The sequence below is a fragment of the Phascolarctos cinereus genome, unplaced genomic scaffold (assembly GCF_003287225.1).
Source record: "Phascolarctos cinereus isolate Bilbo 61053 unplaced genomic scaffold, phaCin_HiC Scaffold_5;HRSCAF=322, whole genome shotgun sequence".
Taxonomy (NCBI): Eukaryota; Metazoa; Chordata; class Mammalia; order Diprotodontia; family Phascolarctidae; genus Phascolarctos; species Phascolarctos cinereus.
This window is the reverse complement of record NW_027555958.1, coordinates 66447074-66464834: the sequence shown is the minus strand read 5'-3', so window position 1 is coordinate 66464834 and position 17761 is coordinate 66447074. Positions and strand designations below refer to the sequence as shown.

The 17761-nt window shown below is 37.0% G+C and overlaps 1 protein-coding gene across 1 annotated transcript in view; it reads right to left on the bottom strand.

The window, feature by feature from the left end:
• Positions 1–17761, bottom strand: part of COL11A1 (collagen type XI alpha 1 chain) — a 284803-nt gene that overhangs the window by 238817 nt on the left and 28225 nt on the right. Inside the window, 1 exon segment of the mRNA XM_021000146.1 lies at positions 101–314. Within this exon segment, the coding sequence (XP_020855805.1) occupies positions 101–314 (214 nt within the window).

The window sequence follows — 17761 nt, the reverse complement described above, 5'->3', positions numbered from 1 at the left end:
TTTCAGTCAAGTTAACAAGCATTTATTAACCACCTACTGTGTGCCAAGCACTGTGCTTACCCTGTTTGATATAACATAAAATATTGTTCATGGTACTTACTTCCCATCAGCAATGTTGACAGTTCTGAAAAGAGGGTAGTCTTCTGGGGCAGGTTTTCCATGTTGATCTTCATAGAGGAAGACAGGGGACCTTCCAACCTCAATACCAATCTGTTGAATACCCTGCTCATTATAGATGGATAAAAGGAAGGATTGGATTCCCTTTTTGGGCTTTACTGTAAATAATATTGAAAAATCTTGAGGAAATGTTCCACCTGATAAGAAAAGGGGGGAAATGGTTACAACTTGTAACTAGACTTATCTAAAGAAAATTGAAAAGTAATTGTATTCTCTAGTATTGCCAAATTCTTGACTGTAACTGACTAGACAAATGCCCGCTCAATAAGACACCAGTGATAAATATTAGAGTATTGATCAAAGAAGGAAAGGTCACTTTTTAGTGTGTACCCTATAAATTTATGTTTTGGGCAGAGATAAAATTTCAAGTAATTTATTTAAAAATAATCATCAAGTTAAACAGGAGATCTAGCTGGGAGGCTGGATCACAATACTAGTACAAGCTTAAATCATAGTAAGAATTCCAGTTATTATGAGTTTTACTGAGCACTTCAAAGTCATTTTTATTTTTCCTTTATTTTGGGAAAACTCAAGCTATTATTGCCTCAAAGTGGCAATTTGATAAGACTTAGTGCGTGAATTTATTCTTTGGTATTCTTTGAAAATAAGCAGAAATAAAAATATATTTTAAAATCCTTTTCTATTTCTTGAATGAATGAATGGATGGATGGATGAATGAAAAAACATTGACTTGGCACTTACTATGTGCCAGGCTAGGGATACAAATACATTTGCAAGACATTGCCTGTGTTAAAGGAGCTCATTTTCTAATTGGGTAAGAAAACATATTTGGGGAAGTCTTGGGAAGGAAGCTTTTTTTCAGAAAGTCACAGGGATGGTGAGTGGTCATAAAGCAACTGATTGGTATATCCTTTATGGGAATGGTAGTATTGGTGTGATTACTGTTTCCACAGCTGGAGTTAGAAAGCAAGGGACCAGGAAGGAAGGGAAAGGGCACATTCTTGGCAGGATAATGGCATAAGGATGGCTGTGGAACATCATTTTTGCATCTAGGCAGGACTAGATTTGGTGACTTCTCACCAATGAAAAGATCAAAATCTTAGCATAAGAGTCTCAGTGCTGCTGCTCAGGTTGGAGATAGATATTTAATAAATAGTTGGAGTTTTTGCTTGCTTTCTAATTTAAGGAAGTTTGTGATGGTAAAGTGTTAACTTCTAAATCTTCAATATTACATAAATTTAAAAATTTATTCACAGACACCTAAGCATTGGTTATTTGCTATAATTTTGGGGGGGGAAAGAAACAAAAAAAATATTCCTGCATACAAGAGTTCCTGTGCTTTGTTCATAAGTTTCAGAGGCATAACCATTGTTTACAAACCTGAGACAACAGTTTAAAATGGAACTCTGAACTCTACCGCATGATATGCCATTCCATATTGATATTTTATATATTTTCCACATCTCTTGCCTCATTCATGTTAGGGCTCTGGTGACTTATAATTTTATAATATATTTTTCTAAACTCCAGCTGGAAAATTTCTAATAGGATCTTAAAATTAGTATATTCTCAAAAACCACCTTAGAAAGACCATTGGAGTATAGGAGAGAAATGTCTCTGGAGCCTGTGTCTGACACATATCGAGACATGTGACTATATAAAGCACATCACTCCTTCAAGCCTCAGTGCTGCCATCTAAAAAACAGAGATAATAATAACTACAGTACCTAGCTCACTGGAGGATCATGAGAATCACAAGATCATAGATTTAGAGTGAGAAGAGGCTTTAGAAATCAACAACCTGAATCCCCTCATTTTATAGAAGAGGATACAGAGCACAGAGAAATTAAATGACTTGACCAAGGTCAAGCTGCTGTCAGAGGCAGGTCTTCTTGACTCTAAAGTCCAATGCCATACTAACCACACCATAATGTCTCTGGAAATGATATCAAATATGATAATGTCATCCAGCATTCTGCAAATCTGAAAATACTATATACGTCAACTATCGCTGTTTTTCAAATAGCCATATTCTTTTTTCACTCATGTTGGTATTCATAAGCAAGAATATTTGGACTAATTATAACATATTATTCTACATAAGAAAATCCATATTGCTTCATAGTAGTACGTTAAGCCAAAGGTATTTTGGAGACCATGATCACCTTCTATGCCATCAATATTAGGGAGTTTTGGAATATCCCTAAATCCCCTTAATAAATCTTTTAAATCTATTGCTCATGGAATTTAGCCAAACTTCCTGTAGCACATTTATATTTTAGCCTCTATTACCTCATAGAGAATCCTTTTAGTTTATCATTATGCATATAGTATTTGCTTGTATTTGTTCTAAAATTCCTTTTAAAGTTTTAGCATAATGTACTTTATTGCAAATTCATTGGCGTACCATGTTTGGAAGTGATACTCACTACCTTACTGTCCTAAAAGTCTCCTTTGGAGCTCTCTTTCTGGATGAATGCCACATTGGTAACCCCCTAGTCCCTTGGCAAATAACTGTTTGCAATTATAGCACACATTTGGGCCATTATTAAAAAATCTCACAGCAGAATGCCTTTAAAATTCTAGGGTACAGGCTACTGTACAATAATCGACATGTATCTATCTTGCCAATAAATTCTAGAACATGGAAGGTGGTGTGGTATGACGAAAAGAAATCAGAGGCAAAGAAAATGGGTTCAAATCCAAGCTAAGTCATTTACTACCTTTAAGAATGAGAACAAGTCATTTCACATCTCTGGATCTTAGTTTTGAGGAGATTAGATAAAATGACCTCAAATGTCCCTTCTATGTCTAAATCAGTAAGCCTATTATCATTATTAGATCCATTGCATAATGTAGTATGAACCCACTGTTTAATAAAGCATGTGCTTTGGGTTATGCTTCTAAGGATGTTGATGGAAAAACTACCCACAATCCCACTCAGCCAAATTCTAGACCCCTTTTACTTCTCACTTAGATTATTCTCCTACCTTCTTCCGTGGCATTTCAACTAAGTACCTTTACCTGACTTTCAAGGTCTTCTGTGATTTTGCTTATCCAGTTTTTATTTTGAACCACTATGCAATAGCACATCTTTGTGGCTACAGCAAGGTCAATCTCCTTGCTGTCCCATGAACACCCAATATTCATTAATATTTGCTTTCTTTCACTCAGATTATTTCTCCTTCTCTGAATCCTTCAATTTCCCTTCTAGCTAGACAAATTCTTCCCATCCTTCAAGACGCATGTTGAATCTTGCCTAAGAATAGTAAATGATGTTTATGGAGCACTTTGTTTCATTAGAGATAACTGGTAAAGAAATAGATTTTGGCTGCTTGTAAGGAAAAACTTCCCTACAATTAGACCTATGGGCATGTCTAAGAAAGTCTGTGGATAGCACAAAATACTAAGGGAATTTGACTTTTGGGTTCATTTTTTCCTCAGGAGCCATAGGAGTTGTGTAGTAGCAGTAGGCCCCTGACAATATCCATGAACTGCCTTTATTATACAGGGGAATGATCCTCATGGAGAAATAGGCCCCTGTAGTTGTTGTTACCAGAGCTACAGCTTCTCTAGACTTCTCACCATGCCTTACCCTCTATCTTGTCTTTGAGGCACTGGGACATGAGCCTTTATTACCATTGGCTTTGACACTGCATCCTAAGGGCCGCCAGGCACTGCTATCTGCCCTACCACTGTATCTTCCAGACTACTGGGCCTTGACATCTTCTATGACTTTGCATTCCAAGGTGTGCCTTCCTATCCATCCTGAAGTTGAACTTTCTATGGTCTGTATCCCCCTGTTAGGATGTAAACTATAAGAGAAAGGGGACTGGCTTGCTTTCTGTTTGTATCCATAGAAGCTAACAGACAGCTTGCCATATAGCAATTCCTTCCTTCCTTTCTTCCCAATAAATCTGTGAGAACAAGCATTTATGTAGTGCCTACTATGTTGTGGGCACCATGCTGAGTGCTTTTTACAAACATCATCTCATTTGTTTCTCAAAACAACCATTTTGCAAATGAGGAAACTGAGGCAGGCAGAGGTTAAGTGACTTGCCCAAAGTCATACAGTTACTAAGTGCCTGAGGACAGATTTGAACATAGGACTTCCTGACTCCGGGCTCAGCACTCTATCCAGTACCACTTAGCTATAGGTATTGCTACTATTATCATGAACTGAGAAATTGAATCATTGAAAGGTAAAGCAACTGAAACCCAACTAATAAATGGCATAGACAGAATTCACTTGTCTGTGGTGCCTATGCTCCCTCTACTATATCAATGGTTTCTCAACTTCTCTGTATTACAGAAGTCTTCCACAACCATTCCAGGCCTCATTGATGTTTCTCTCCTCTCAACTCCTAAAGCATACCATTTTTACCAAATATTCATCCTTGTACTAGCATGTGTACTTCTTATATCAGTGAAAATCATGACTTCTGTATCTTAAGAGATGGTCTTTGAGAGTGTCTGTGGCTGAAAAGTCTGTCACCTTGTAACCAACTTCGATGACCTTAGCTAAATTTGCACAGTGATGACAGACATCTGGGGTAAGGATGCATCTGTCAAAAGGACCATCCTTGAAGCCTTTCCAGCTTGGTAGGAACTATCACAGCTTGCATTGCACTAACTTAGCCTTCAGGATCTCAGGATCACCTCCAGGCCACAATGATATACTAAAGTAGGGCATTAGTGAACACACCCTGTCACTGTTCATGGGTAACAAATGCTCATTAGCTGGCTGTTGATTGATTGATTGTATTATAACTACATATGTTCTCGCTCAACTCTCTTGTGGCTAATAGCTTGTATTTGGGAGCTATTGGCTAGTGTCATAAGTACAATTAAGCTAGTAGCATGACCAAATCCATGATCATAGCCTCATTAGAGTCATATTCAATTAACCAATCTATTGATCAATATTTTAAACCAACTGAAGTACAAAATGTTCCAAAAAATGATGATGATCTCAAAGTCAGGAAATTTCAAAAAGCAAGATAGTCAAGAGGAATAGTAGTCTCAAAAAAAACTGAAATTCTGACAATTAATTCTTTTGAGAATTAAAAGGGGGTGGGGATCTAAAAGTAAAACAATAAGGCCACACAATAGGAGGTGGAATGTTGCATTTGAGGAACCACACATTAACCAATGCAACAAGCATTTCTTAAACTTATGCACTAGGTATTCAGCTATTCAGTGGGTATACAAAGTAAAAGCTGAAGGCATTCTGGGCTATACGTATACAGATTTTTAACTATGACATGATTTGGAGAGGGAGGAAGTAGCTAAAACTAACGGAATTAGGAATGGCTTTCTTCAAATGATGGTTCCTGGGACTAAATTCCAAAAATAGCCTATACAAAGGCAGAGAGATTGGATTAGGAATGTTGGTGAAGAAACATTGTAGAAACTTCTGAGAAAGGAAAAATATCTGCTCTCAGGGCATTGGTGGGATAGAGGAGGATATGGTTTCAAGCGTATTGGTGGGAGAATGGAGCTACCTATCCCATCTTGCTTCAACTCTTTACATAGTCAAGTGCCATCTCTGAGGTTCTGCTCAGGGCTTGCCAAGGGTGCTATTCTACCTCCAACTTTCAAACTACTTGGGATTTCTTCTTTTACTACTTTGTGACCCCCAGGTCCTTTCCTCCAGAAAGCCCTCTCTACCCCCACCTCCTATGGTCCTGAAGGAAAACATAATAACAATGCAGTTCTTACAGCTAAAGTTCATGACTCAATAGAAAAAAAACTTTCTAGGTACCTCAAATTTATCTCTCTGACCTATTTCCTCACATTTCAGGTTTTAGCCTTTGCTTCCTCAAACAAGTTTACAGCTTTCAATGACCTCTTTGCCCCTTTCTTAAGATGTACAGAAGCCTCCCAACATCTCAATATTATTTCCCAGAAATCCTGACCAAGTTAGCAACCTTATCTAAAGTCTTGGGGTGGTAATCCATTGAAGATGCCATTAAAATTGTAATAATCTCTCATGGGGTTTGCCTAGAAATGTCTTGAATGGTATCTAGGTATGGAAAGTGATAAAGCAGAGCTTCAGATTTCTTGTTCCCAATGTTCCTCAGAGGACTCAAGTTTCATCATAGTCTGTTATGCCTCTGCAATGAACTTCCCCACATTCTTCTCATAAGAACACAGTTCCTTTTTCAGTACATAGGGCTCTTGCTTCAACCCTGACCTTTGCTAGGAGCCAGGGGTTCTTCTTTCTACCAGGGGATGGTATAAATATAATTTAACTCATTTTAGAATGAAAGAAAATATATCTCAAACTGTACTCATGGACAAGATGGAGAGATGTTGCTTGATGCTGGTACAGCTCAGTAGACTGATTGAAAGTCTAGACCTAAAGAGTAGTCATGAATTACTCAATGTCAACATGAACAAAGGTCTCAAGAATCCCCTAGGAATCTGTCTTTGACTAGATATTTTTCAAATATTTGGCCATGATTTTCTAAGGATAAGTTTTGTACCCACCACAATTAATTTAATTATGATGTATTAAGTTTAAAAATGGTCATAAAGAATTAAGTTTTTAAACATCTAAGCAAGGTGTTCTACATCTTGTGATCTCTTTATGAGGCATAAATTCTTTAACTGCGTCAAAAATGGAACATTAACTTGTTCTAAAGGGCAGTTAGAGGGCACAATAGAGTGCCATCTCAACAGTTAGAAAAACTCATCTTTCCAAGTTCAAATCTGGCCTCAGACATTTACTAGCTGTGTGACACCAGAAAAGTCACCTAACCCCCTTTGCCTCAGCTCCTCATCTGTAAAATGAGCTGCAAAAGGAAATGGAAAGCCATTCCAGTATCTTTGCCAAGAAAATATCAAATAGATTCATGAAGAGTTGGATTGGAGGGGGCAGCTAGGTGGTGCAGTAGATAGAGCACCGGCCCTGAAGTCAGGAGGACCTGAGTTCAAATCCGGCCTCAGACCAAACACTTGACACTTACTAGCTGTATGACCCTGGGCAAGTCACTTAACCCCAATTGCCTAAAAACTAAAAAAAAAAAAAGAGTTGGATTGGAATGAAAAATGACCAACAACTTGTTCTTTAAAAAAAAAAAAAGGTAAGCCCTGAGGATATTAAATAGAACCTGGAGTACTCAACCTGGAGCTAAATGGTGGAAGCAGAGATTTGTACCTGTAACAGAAGGCAATGTAAGTGAGGGGAGTAAGCACAAAGGTAATGTTATACTACCCCCCACCATTGACCTTGTTATCTGAGAGATTGGACCAGTAAATGGAAATACATTCAACATGGACACACTTAAGACAAACATATAAACAGAAAGATAGCTGTTGGAGGTAATAGGCAGCCTCAAGGAGAATAATGTCTTGCAGAAGTGAGAAATGATGGCCATGAACTCAAGAAAAGAACTTTCTTAGTCAGGAACTGTGAGTTTACCCTTTGGCCTCTATGTGTTTTCTCACTACCATTATACTTTAAGTTTGAACCAAATTTCTTTAGAAATGTTTTGTGTGCAAGGAGAGATTATGTCCCCTATTGGGATTAGGGGGGTATTTTTTTGGTAATTACTCTTACTCTACCTTCTCAATATCATTCTAAAACCTAATTGAGTCTTCTGACTCATAAGCAATGAGGAGCAAACTGGAGGGAGCTTATAAGCAACAGAACTAGGAAATCAACTCTTTTAGGGTTACCTCTCAAACTTGGAGGGTAGGTATTAGTCACCCCTTTTGGACTTGGCATGTCAATGCTAGCAGGAGCTGAAAAAGCAACCTTAAGGAGGTTCTACACTTAGATAAAGGAATAGATTTCATTTTTGTCAAATTTGCAGAGAATAAATGAGAAAAAAAACAGGGTTAACATATCTGATGACAAAAATATATCAATATATCAGGATATTGGGCTCTTAAGATTAATTTTAACAGACAAATATGAAGTCCAACATAGGTTTAAAAAGCAGCTTCATGAGTATAAAATGGTAGAAAATCAAGACTGATATGGTTAGGGTTTTTTTCTGGAAAATATCTGGGATTTAATCTGCTGCAAGCTTAGGAGTAATCAACAATGTGATAAGGCAGACATTCTTTGGTAACACGAAACAGCATATTGTCCAGAATTAAGGGGGTGATACTCTCATTGTTTTCTTCCCTAATGGATCACATTTCAAGGATTATATTAATTTAGTGTGCCACATTTTAGGAAAAATATTGATAAGCTAAGGCTTTGATAAGAGGAGGGCAGATAATGTTGGAGGTTATTCCTCAATGTTATGCTATTTGAGGATCAATTAAAGGAATTAAGAATATTTAGACTAGAGGAGCTACAGCTTAAAGAAGCAATGATACCTGTCTTCAAGTTCTAGAAGGTCTGTCAAATGGAAAAGACATTGAATTTGTCCTCTCTGAATTCCAGAGGGTAAAACTAAAGATAGTGGTGGAAGGTGCTAAGAAAAAGATATCAGAGCAGAGCCAAGATGGCAGAGTAAAAGCAATGACTTGCTTAAGCTTTCCCCCAAACCTCTCCAAATATCTGTAAAAAAAAAATGGCTCCAAACAAATTCTAGAGTAGCAGAACCCACAAGAAGACAGAGTGAAACAAATTTCCAGCCCAAGACAACCTGGATGGTTGATTGGAAAGGTCTATTGCACTGGGCTGGGAAAGGAGCATAGTTCAGTGTGAGCATGCAGGCAAAGATCAGGCTTAAGCAAACCTGGAGCATACCTCAGGAGACTGAATCACAGGCAGCTATGGTGGTTTCCAGACTTCCCAACCCACAAACACCAAAGACAACTTAGAAGGTCAGTAGGAAAGGTCTGTGACTGTGGTGAGAGAGAAGATTGGTCCAGCCCTAGTCCTGGCACAGTCCCGGGGTGTCAGCTGCTTCCAGAACTCTCAGCCCACAGACTGAGGGGGAATCAAATGGCTGATCAGAGGGGGATTGCAGAGATCTCTTTGCTGGTGCTGAGGCAGGAATCTCTTGCTTTGCACAGGCTTGGATCTGGGTCACAGTTCTGGGTGGCAATCCCATGGGGAGGAGGAGCACTGGCGTGGTGAAACTTGTAGTGGCGGTGAAGAGAGAATCCTCCTCATAGTTCCAAAACAGAAAAGACTACTTGTGGTCACTCATAGAACAGAATCCACCAATCACCTCATGAAAGAGATCCCCAAAGGAAAACTCCTAGGAATATTGTAGCCAAATTCCAGAGTTCCCAGGTCAAGGAGGAAATATTGCAAGCAGCCAGAAAGAAACAACTCAAGTATTGTGGAAACACAATCAGGATAACACAAGATTTAGCAGCTTCTACATTAAAGTACCACAAGGATTGGAATATAATATTCTGGAGGTCAAAGGAAATAGGATTACCACCAAGAATCACCTACCCAGCAAAACTGAGTCTAATTTTTCAGGGGAAAAAATGGACATTCAGCAAAATAGAGGACTTTAATGAAAAGACCAGAGCTGAATAGAAAATTTGACTTTCAAATACAAGACTCAAGAAAAGCATGAAAAGGTAAACAGGAAAGAGAAATCATAAGGGACTTATTAAAGTTGAACTCTTTATAATCCTACATGAAAAGGTGGCATTTCATGAGACCTTTGTCAGTATTAGAGTAGTTGGAGGGGAAAATCTAGGTAGATAGATAGAGAGATAGATAGATAGATAGATAGATAGATAGATAGATAGATAGATAGATAGATAGATATAGATAGATAGATAGATGGTACAGAGTGAGTTGAAGATGAAAGGGTGATATCTAAAAAAGTAAAATTAAGGGGTGAGAGAGAATTATACTAGGAGGAGAAAGGGAGAGGTAGAATGGGTTAAATTATCCTACATAAAACAGAGAAGAAAAAGCTTTTACAATGGAGGGGAACTAGGGGAAGGTGAGAGTGAATGAGTGAATCTTATTCTCATCAGATCTATCTTAAAGAGAGAATAACATACACACTCAATTGGGTATGGAATCTATCTTACCCTACAGGATAATGGGGGGGGAGGGGATAAGAGAGCAGGGGAATGATGAAAGGAAGGGCAGATTGGGGGAGAGGGTAATCAGAAGCAAACATTTCTGAGGAGGGACAGGGTCAAAACAGAGAACAGAATAAAGAGAAGGTGGGATAAGATGAAAGGAAATATAGTTAGTTTTTCACAACATAACTACTATGGAAGTGTTTTGCATGACTACACATGTATCAAGCTGCTTGCCTTCTCAATGAGGGTGGGTGGGAAGGGAGGAAGGTGGAAAATTTGGAATCTAAAGTTTTAAAAACAAATGTTAAAAATTGTTTTCACATGCAACTGGGAAATAAGATATAAAGGCAATGGGGTATAGAAATCTATCCTGCCCTACAGGAAAATAGAAGAGGAAGGCGATAAGAGAAGGGGGGTGATAGAAGGGAGGGCAGATTAGGGGAAGGGATATTCAGAATGCATGCTGTCTTGGTCTGGGATGAGGGGGGAGATGGGAAGGAAATGTGGAACTCAAAAAATTGTGGAAGTGAATGTTTAAAACTAAAAATAAATACATTAGTATTTTTTTTAAAAAAAGATATCAGTTTGATATAAGAAAAACTTCCCAAGAGAGAGCTATTAAAAAGTGAGATGGGCTGTTTGAGGAAGGCAGTTAGCTCTTTATCACTGGTGAAAAATAGTGAGTGAATGCTCATGAAAAAACAGTGGATGCCACTTTTCAGTTATGTTATAGATTTAATCCCTAAACAAGGATGTATTTGATTGGATTAAATAGTCCCAAAGATCACTTTCAGTTGTGAGACTAATGCCAGAAGCTCAGATATAAATAAATATTCTTTCAACTATAAAAGAAGGAAATGTAATTCAGAGAGTTATAGATAATGAACAATGGTTACTAGTAAAGAATAATATAACTAAAACCAAGCCTTGAAAAAATAATTTCATTTCTTTTTTTTTTTGATGATGTTAATAGACTTGCTGAACAAGGGGGAACCATTTATACGGAGCATTGATTTTAGAAAAGGGATTTGACAAATAGAATTATTGAACTTTGCTGATGAAATGGGGGGGAAAAATTAAGATTGGTAATTGGATGTGGAATTGTTTCTGGTTGAACAACCTGGAGAGTCAGTGTGATAAAATGGCTAGACAGCTAACCTTGGAACAGAAAAACTTGCCTTCAAGTCCTATTTCTGACAAACAATGGCTATGGTCCTAGGCAACGCACTTGATCCCTTAGTTCTGTAGGCCAATGATGTCAAAATCAAATCGAATCTAGGGGTCATTGAACCATATATAAGGATGGGGACCACATACTGACTGAGAAAATCACATATAAACATTATGCATGTTGTGTTGCAATTTTATTTATTTTGTTAAATATTTCCCAATTAAAATTTAATCTGGTTTGGGCTGCATTCAGGAATATTGCAGGCCATGTGTTTGACAACTTAGATAACATTCTAAAAGTATAAGTTTAAGAGAAGGCGAAAACCACCATTTGCAGAGGTAGTTTTCTTTCCAAAGAATCACTAAAATCAATGAAGTCACAGACCCATGCCCCACCCTTAACCCTAATAACCATGGCCAGTGTGTGATATCAGTGTCAACTTGGAAAGAAGTCTTTAGTGGTCTAGGGAGTAGAAGCCTGTATTTTGTAATTGGCCGACTTGGTATTTTTTATCAACTTGAAGGATGACATAAAAGGAAAACTCGTAACACTTGTAGATGGCACCACAATGGAACGGACAACTACTTGGCCTTTCTGAATCAAACTCAAAAAGATTATGACAGATTTTTTTTGAAGTGCAAAAGTAAAAATAAAATGCAATCGGGAAAAATATAAAGTCATGTTTGAGAATCTGTAGCCAGACACACGTATAAAAGATAGATAGACAGACAGTTAGATTTGACACAACATTTATTATGTGCCAGACACTGTTAAAAAATATTAAACTTGATAGTTGGGAGACAGTCTAAAAGTCAATTCAAACAATATTATTACTAATAATAGGAGTTTTAGGCTTTATAATAGAGTTGTAATTCAGTTCTTAATGACCATCTGTCTCCCTCTGCCCAAAAGAAAGTCTGGACACACCTAGGAGCAGCAACTTTATAACTAATTATTAAGCCGAAGAAAATGGTTGCAAATTTAATTGGAAGGTTTTTTTTTAGTTGTCTTTGTTCTCCATTATTTTATAGCACATGAAAATGTGGCTACATGGAACAATGTAGGGTTTTTTGTTTGTTTTTCTTTTCTTTTTTTTTTTTTGGCTAGGCAATGGGGTTAAGTGACTTGTCCAGGGTCACACAGCTAGTGAGTGTTATGTGTCTGAGGCCAGATTTGAACTCAGGTCCTCCTGACTCCAGGGCCAGTGTTCTATCTACTGCACCATCTAGCTGCCCTTAGCAATGTAGATTTTAAAAAAAAAGATACTGAACTAGACAATAATGATGATTGCTTTGTGCTTATAATACATTCTCCACCTTAAATCTCAGAATAATCAACACTGGCATCTTTCAAAATATGGAATTAATGATTTTCTTGGGTTTATATGCTTATAAATATGTTAATAAATGCAAAGTACCACATAGTTTCACATCTTTTTATACATCAGAAATGGGAAAGGAAGAAGCATTTATATAACAATACTACATGCTACACACTGTGTTAAGTGCCTTACAAATATTGTTTCATCTGATCCTCACAGCAACCCTGCAAGGTAAGTGCTATAATTTTCTCATTTTACAGTCAAGGAACCTGAACCAGACAGAGGGCTAAGTGACTTGCCCAGGGTCACACAGCTAGTAAGTCTTTGAGGCCAAATTTGAGCTCAGATGTATTTAATTCCAGCTGAGCTCAGAGCTCTATCAACTGAACCACTTAGCTGCCTATCACAAGGAGATTATGTAGAAATACGTGCACGCGCAAGCATGTGTGCATGTGTGTACACACACATACACATATATGAATATCTGCAAAAAATAAACTACTTGACACTTTTCCAGATATGTATATGTAGCCATTTAGTCTATACTTTTAACTCTCCCAATGAAATGAAAATGGAAGGGCAAATGGTAGAATGGGGGTTAGTGGAAAGATAACACTAAAAAGGCAAACAGCAGGGAGGGATTGAAAGGGATGAAGATAGGAATGATTTTAAAAGATCTGAGCACCTGCCTTGCCTGAAAAGTGAATTTGAAAAATATGTTAAAAGTGCTTGAAGCAGGAGGCACTAATTCAAATTGCCTGGGCAATGTGCATTCAATCTTCTAATACACTATGAAAACACAAACCAGAAAATCTACTAAAAGTCACAGAGAATGAGTGATAATGTTGTTGGGATCCAGACGACTTTATTTTTTCCATAGTTAATAATATAAGTCCTAGATCCCAAATGGTGTATCCTACATGTAGGAATGGAACATGATTTTTTAAATTGATATTTAAAATATTTAAATTTTATCTTTAAATTATTTAAATACGATATTTTTAAAAATAAAGTTACATTATTGATTTACAATAGATTTTTCTCCTTAGAAAATGTGTGCATTAAACAATCATTTTAAATCCACAATAAGTATTGCAGAATAAGTATTTTACATGTGTAAAAAAAGGTGGTTAATATAAATTTTCAATTACAATTAGGTATTTTTCTTCACTAGTACTAGTATCCTATTGATAAAACACAAACAGGTCGACTAAACTTTATAAAAGTCACAGAAATGATTGATAAAAATCATTTTAGGTGGGGGACATGCAGCAAACAAACAAAAAAAGGAAACAAAGACCATTTAGAAGGGGGAACATTCAGACTAAATAAATAATGATGAAAATAAAATAGTATAGTGCCAGGGATAAAAATAATATTCCCTCCTCTATTCAGCATGCCTTTCACCTGGTGATAATATAAACATTAATTACATTATTACAGCATGGGATGGAGGAGACATAGTTATTATAGTTGTGCTACAAATGAATATGCCAAACTTAGAGAAATTACAGTTTGTTGATTTTGGCCTATGTTTTCAGAGGACTAAGGTACTCAGGATAAAAAGTCAGCCTTGTGAGAAACTGAGTCCTGGGGAAAGCGAAAGTTCCTTTATGGGTAAAAGATAGTACGTGAGAGGTGGGATGGAAGAATGTAGCCACCAGAGCAGGAGCAGAAAGAAAAGAATGAAGAAAAGATGCATTTGATAGGTGCATATCTCAAAGTAACAAATCCATTTTGCAGCATTACTAGAGTTGCAAGGAACCTCAGAAGTCATCTAGTTCAAACCATAAATGAATAGGAATCACTTTTCTAGTGTCTCAAACAAGTAGTCCCACGGCCTCTTGATGCGGATAAACTGAGACCTGGGAAAGGCCTTAATTTAGAAAGGCCAAGCTCACCCACCGCATCCTGGGCCACCACTGGGCCATCTTGACTTTTGTTGTACCGCTGGACTCTGATGACTGGAGGAGAGAGCAAGGCTGACAATTTTGTACAGCTCTGCCTCCCTTAAATCTAATCCACATGCAAGTCAAGACACCATTTTCCCGATGTCATTGGCTTTCTTCGAGGATGAAGGATAAGCAACAAGACCTAAAGATGTATAGCAAAGAACCCACTGGTTCCAAAAGAACCTCATTCTATTTTTTGGATAGGTCTAATTCTTAGGGAGTTTTTCCTTCCGTGAGGTCAAAAACCTGCCTCTTTGAACATTTCACTCCTTATTCCTAGTTCTGCCTGCCAGGTATAAACTAGACAAATCTAATCTCTCTTCTACCTCAAAATATCTCCCCACTTGCACACAACTCAAATATTTTCTTCTGCATGCTGAATATTCAGTTTCTTCAATAGAATCTCATAGGGCATGGTACATAGTCTCCTCACCATCCCAGTCACCCTCCTTTAGAAATATTCCAGTTTGTCTAAATTGAATGTACAATACAGAATGGAACATAATACTCTGCTTTCACCAGGGCAAAGTGCCCTAGGATTATCATTTCCCTTAATAGACACTAAGCTCTTAACAGAAACCAAGATAGCCTTAAGGGGGCAAAAAGGCCTGGTGAATTGAAAGCTAGCATTGGAGCCAGTAAGATTAGAGTTCAAGGCCTGCCCCTGACATATACTGACATTGTGATACTTTGCAAGTAAATTAACATTTCGATGTCTTATCTATTTCTGTAAGACTATAAACTGCAGAATGAATAGAGGAAGTTTCCTTATCAGAGTTCACTTTGTCAGTGAAAACACAGACCCAGGCCCTATCACTTAACTATAATGATGCTCCATAAAATATGATATTTAAAAGGTAAACTGCTATTATCTGCAAAAGGAAGGCCCAAGGGCAGAGATTCTAATCTCTAATCCAAAGAGTTCCCATGTTAGGTTTCACATTTGTAAGATGTTGCTTATACTTATTCACAGCTGTTGGAACTGCTCAGAGAACTCACTGTAGCAATATCTACACAAAAAGTTGAAGAATGAGAATTCAATCCAGAGAATGATGTTTTGTCTACCAGATACAAAAAAGAAGAGTTGAATTGATTTTCACAGACTTGTCTTACTGACAGGATTTTCCTGACTCTTACAGTGGAGGATAACGTGTGAAATTGTTGTTAAGGTGGAAGGATAAATGATCGCCTCCCTTCCATCTGTGCTACAGAAAGTTTTCAGACATTAAAATTAAAGCATCCAGATTGGGACTGCCAAGGACAGTCCCATAATTTAAATGCTAGAAAAACATCATAATGACAGTATTTACTCTGACATTTAGGACTCAAATGAGCAGTTCCCATTGTCACTGTGAGCTCTTCTACTTATTCTACTCATTAAAAAAGAGGCTGAATTATCACAGAACCTGTTTCTGCATAAAAGAAGGAAGTCGGAAACTTATTGCTTTTATAGATCTCTCTTTGAAAGAATATTTGCCCTTTGCAACTTTTTAAAAGTTATGGCATAGCAGGTTTGTTTTTATTCTAATGCTAATTTGTTATATTTCACACTGGGGCCAGCCCTTCATGATGACACAATTGAGGGCCACTAACATGACATGTTTTAAGAGGTACCACAAGGCTCCACCTTTCCCAAAATATCTTTCCCACTAGGCTACTATTTCATGATCTTCCCTCCCTCATCTACATAAAATTCCTGCCACTAATTTCACAAAGGTAAACTAGACAACACAGGAGGGAAGTATGTCTCCTGAAGACCATTGTTAAAATGAACTTTTGCCACCTATGAGGGCAAGGAAAGGCCAACCATCAATTACTTCAGCTCTTCCCTGCTGAGGGATTCATATACAATACAGTGGTTTATTAGACCAAATTGTCATACTGAAAGATAAAAAGAACCTACTTCAGAAGGGAAGAGATAAGCCTTGTCATTTTCACTTGTGGCTTCTGATGCTCTGACTTACCCAATTATATCGTTCTACCCACAAATCTACAAACTTTTACAGCTTCCTATCATCAATAAACCCTAATTAAAACATCTCTTTTAATTACTGTGGATAAAGGAAGCCAGAATATAGATTAATGAAAAAAACCTAATTATTGTTTCGATATATATGTATGTATGTATAAGTGTTTTGCATATGTGTGCATATATAGATACAGATAGACTTTTTTTGGCTTTTAGTATCCTTTTGTTGAACTTAAATGTATATTTTAAGATAGTTTTGATGCCATAGGAAGATCAACATGTTCAACTAAAAACGTGTTTAGTTTTATTAATCTTTTGGATCTAAGATTATTTTCAGAATAAATTTAAAAAACAATAGCAGAATAGAAGATAAAGAATTGAACTTGATCCATCAATTGTGTAAAAATAATTATGTAACAATACAGAGCGTATACAAATATCCAAGTGATTCTATAGGTCCCTTATTCTCAGCTGTGCAGTTTTTAATTTTGCATTCTTAATTTCCTATATCTTCACGGTTGGAAAACAAAGTAATCAAGTCTGAAATGCACACGTAGAATTTGATGATGGTGTTTCACCACCATCAGCAGTCTCTTTAAGATGCCAAATCCCAATAACAGAATGTCCAGATATAGAATGCTAGACAGTCTCTGTCTGTTCTGGACTCCAGCTCAATCACAGGACCATAGATTTAGAGCTGTAAGGACCTAGAAGAGGCATCAAGTTTAACTCCCACATTTTATAGATAAGGAAACTGAGGCCCAAAGTTATAAAATATTAACCCATGGTCACACAGCTAGGTAAGCTCTGAGGTTAGAATTTAAACTCAGATCTTCCTAACTCCAAGTCTGATATTCTATCCACTATGCCATGTACAGACCTTCTCCAGTAAAGTACTGGAATATAAGATAAATTTCCTTTTTCAAATATTGTCTCTTTTAAAAAATCAGAGAAATCCATACCACATTAAAATAAAATATTAATCAGATAGACATTAACATAATTTAGTTCTTCAAGTCTCCAGAATAAATATCATTATTTTTGGTAACATTATTTTCTAAACAAAATGATTTTTTCATCTCAATATTAAATACATATTTGTGTGTGCATCTGTACATCATTTTTACCTAGCCTATCTAAAATGTAATGGAAGAGTAGAGAGTGCCATGAAGCAAACAGACAATGACAGGTATTTGAAAATACTTGGAACTGTCAATCAACTGGCCCACACAGTGTATACCTAATTT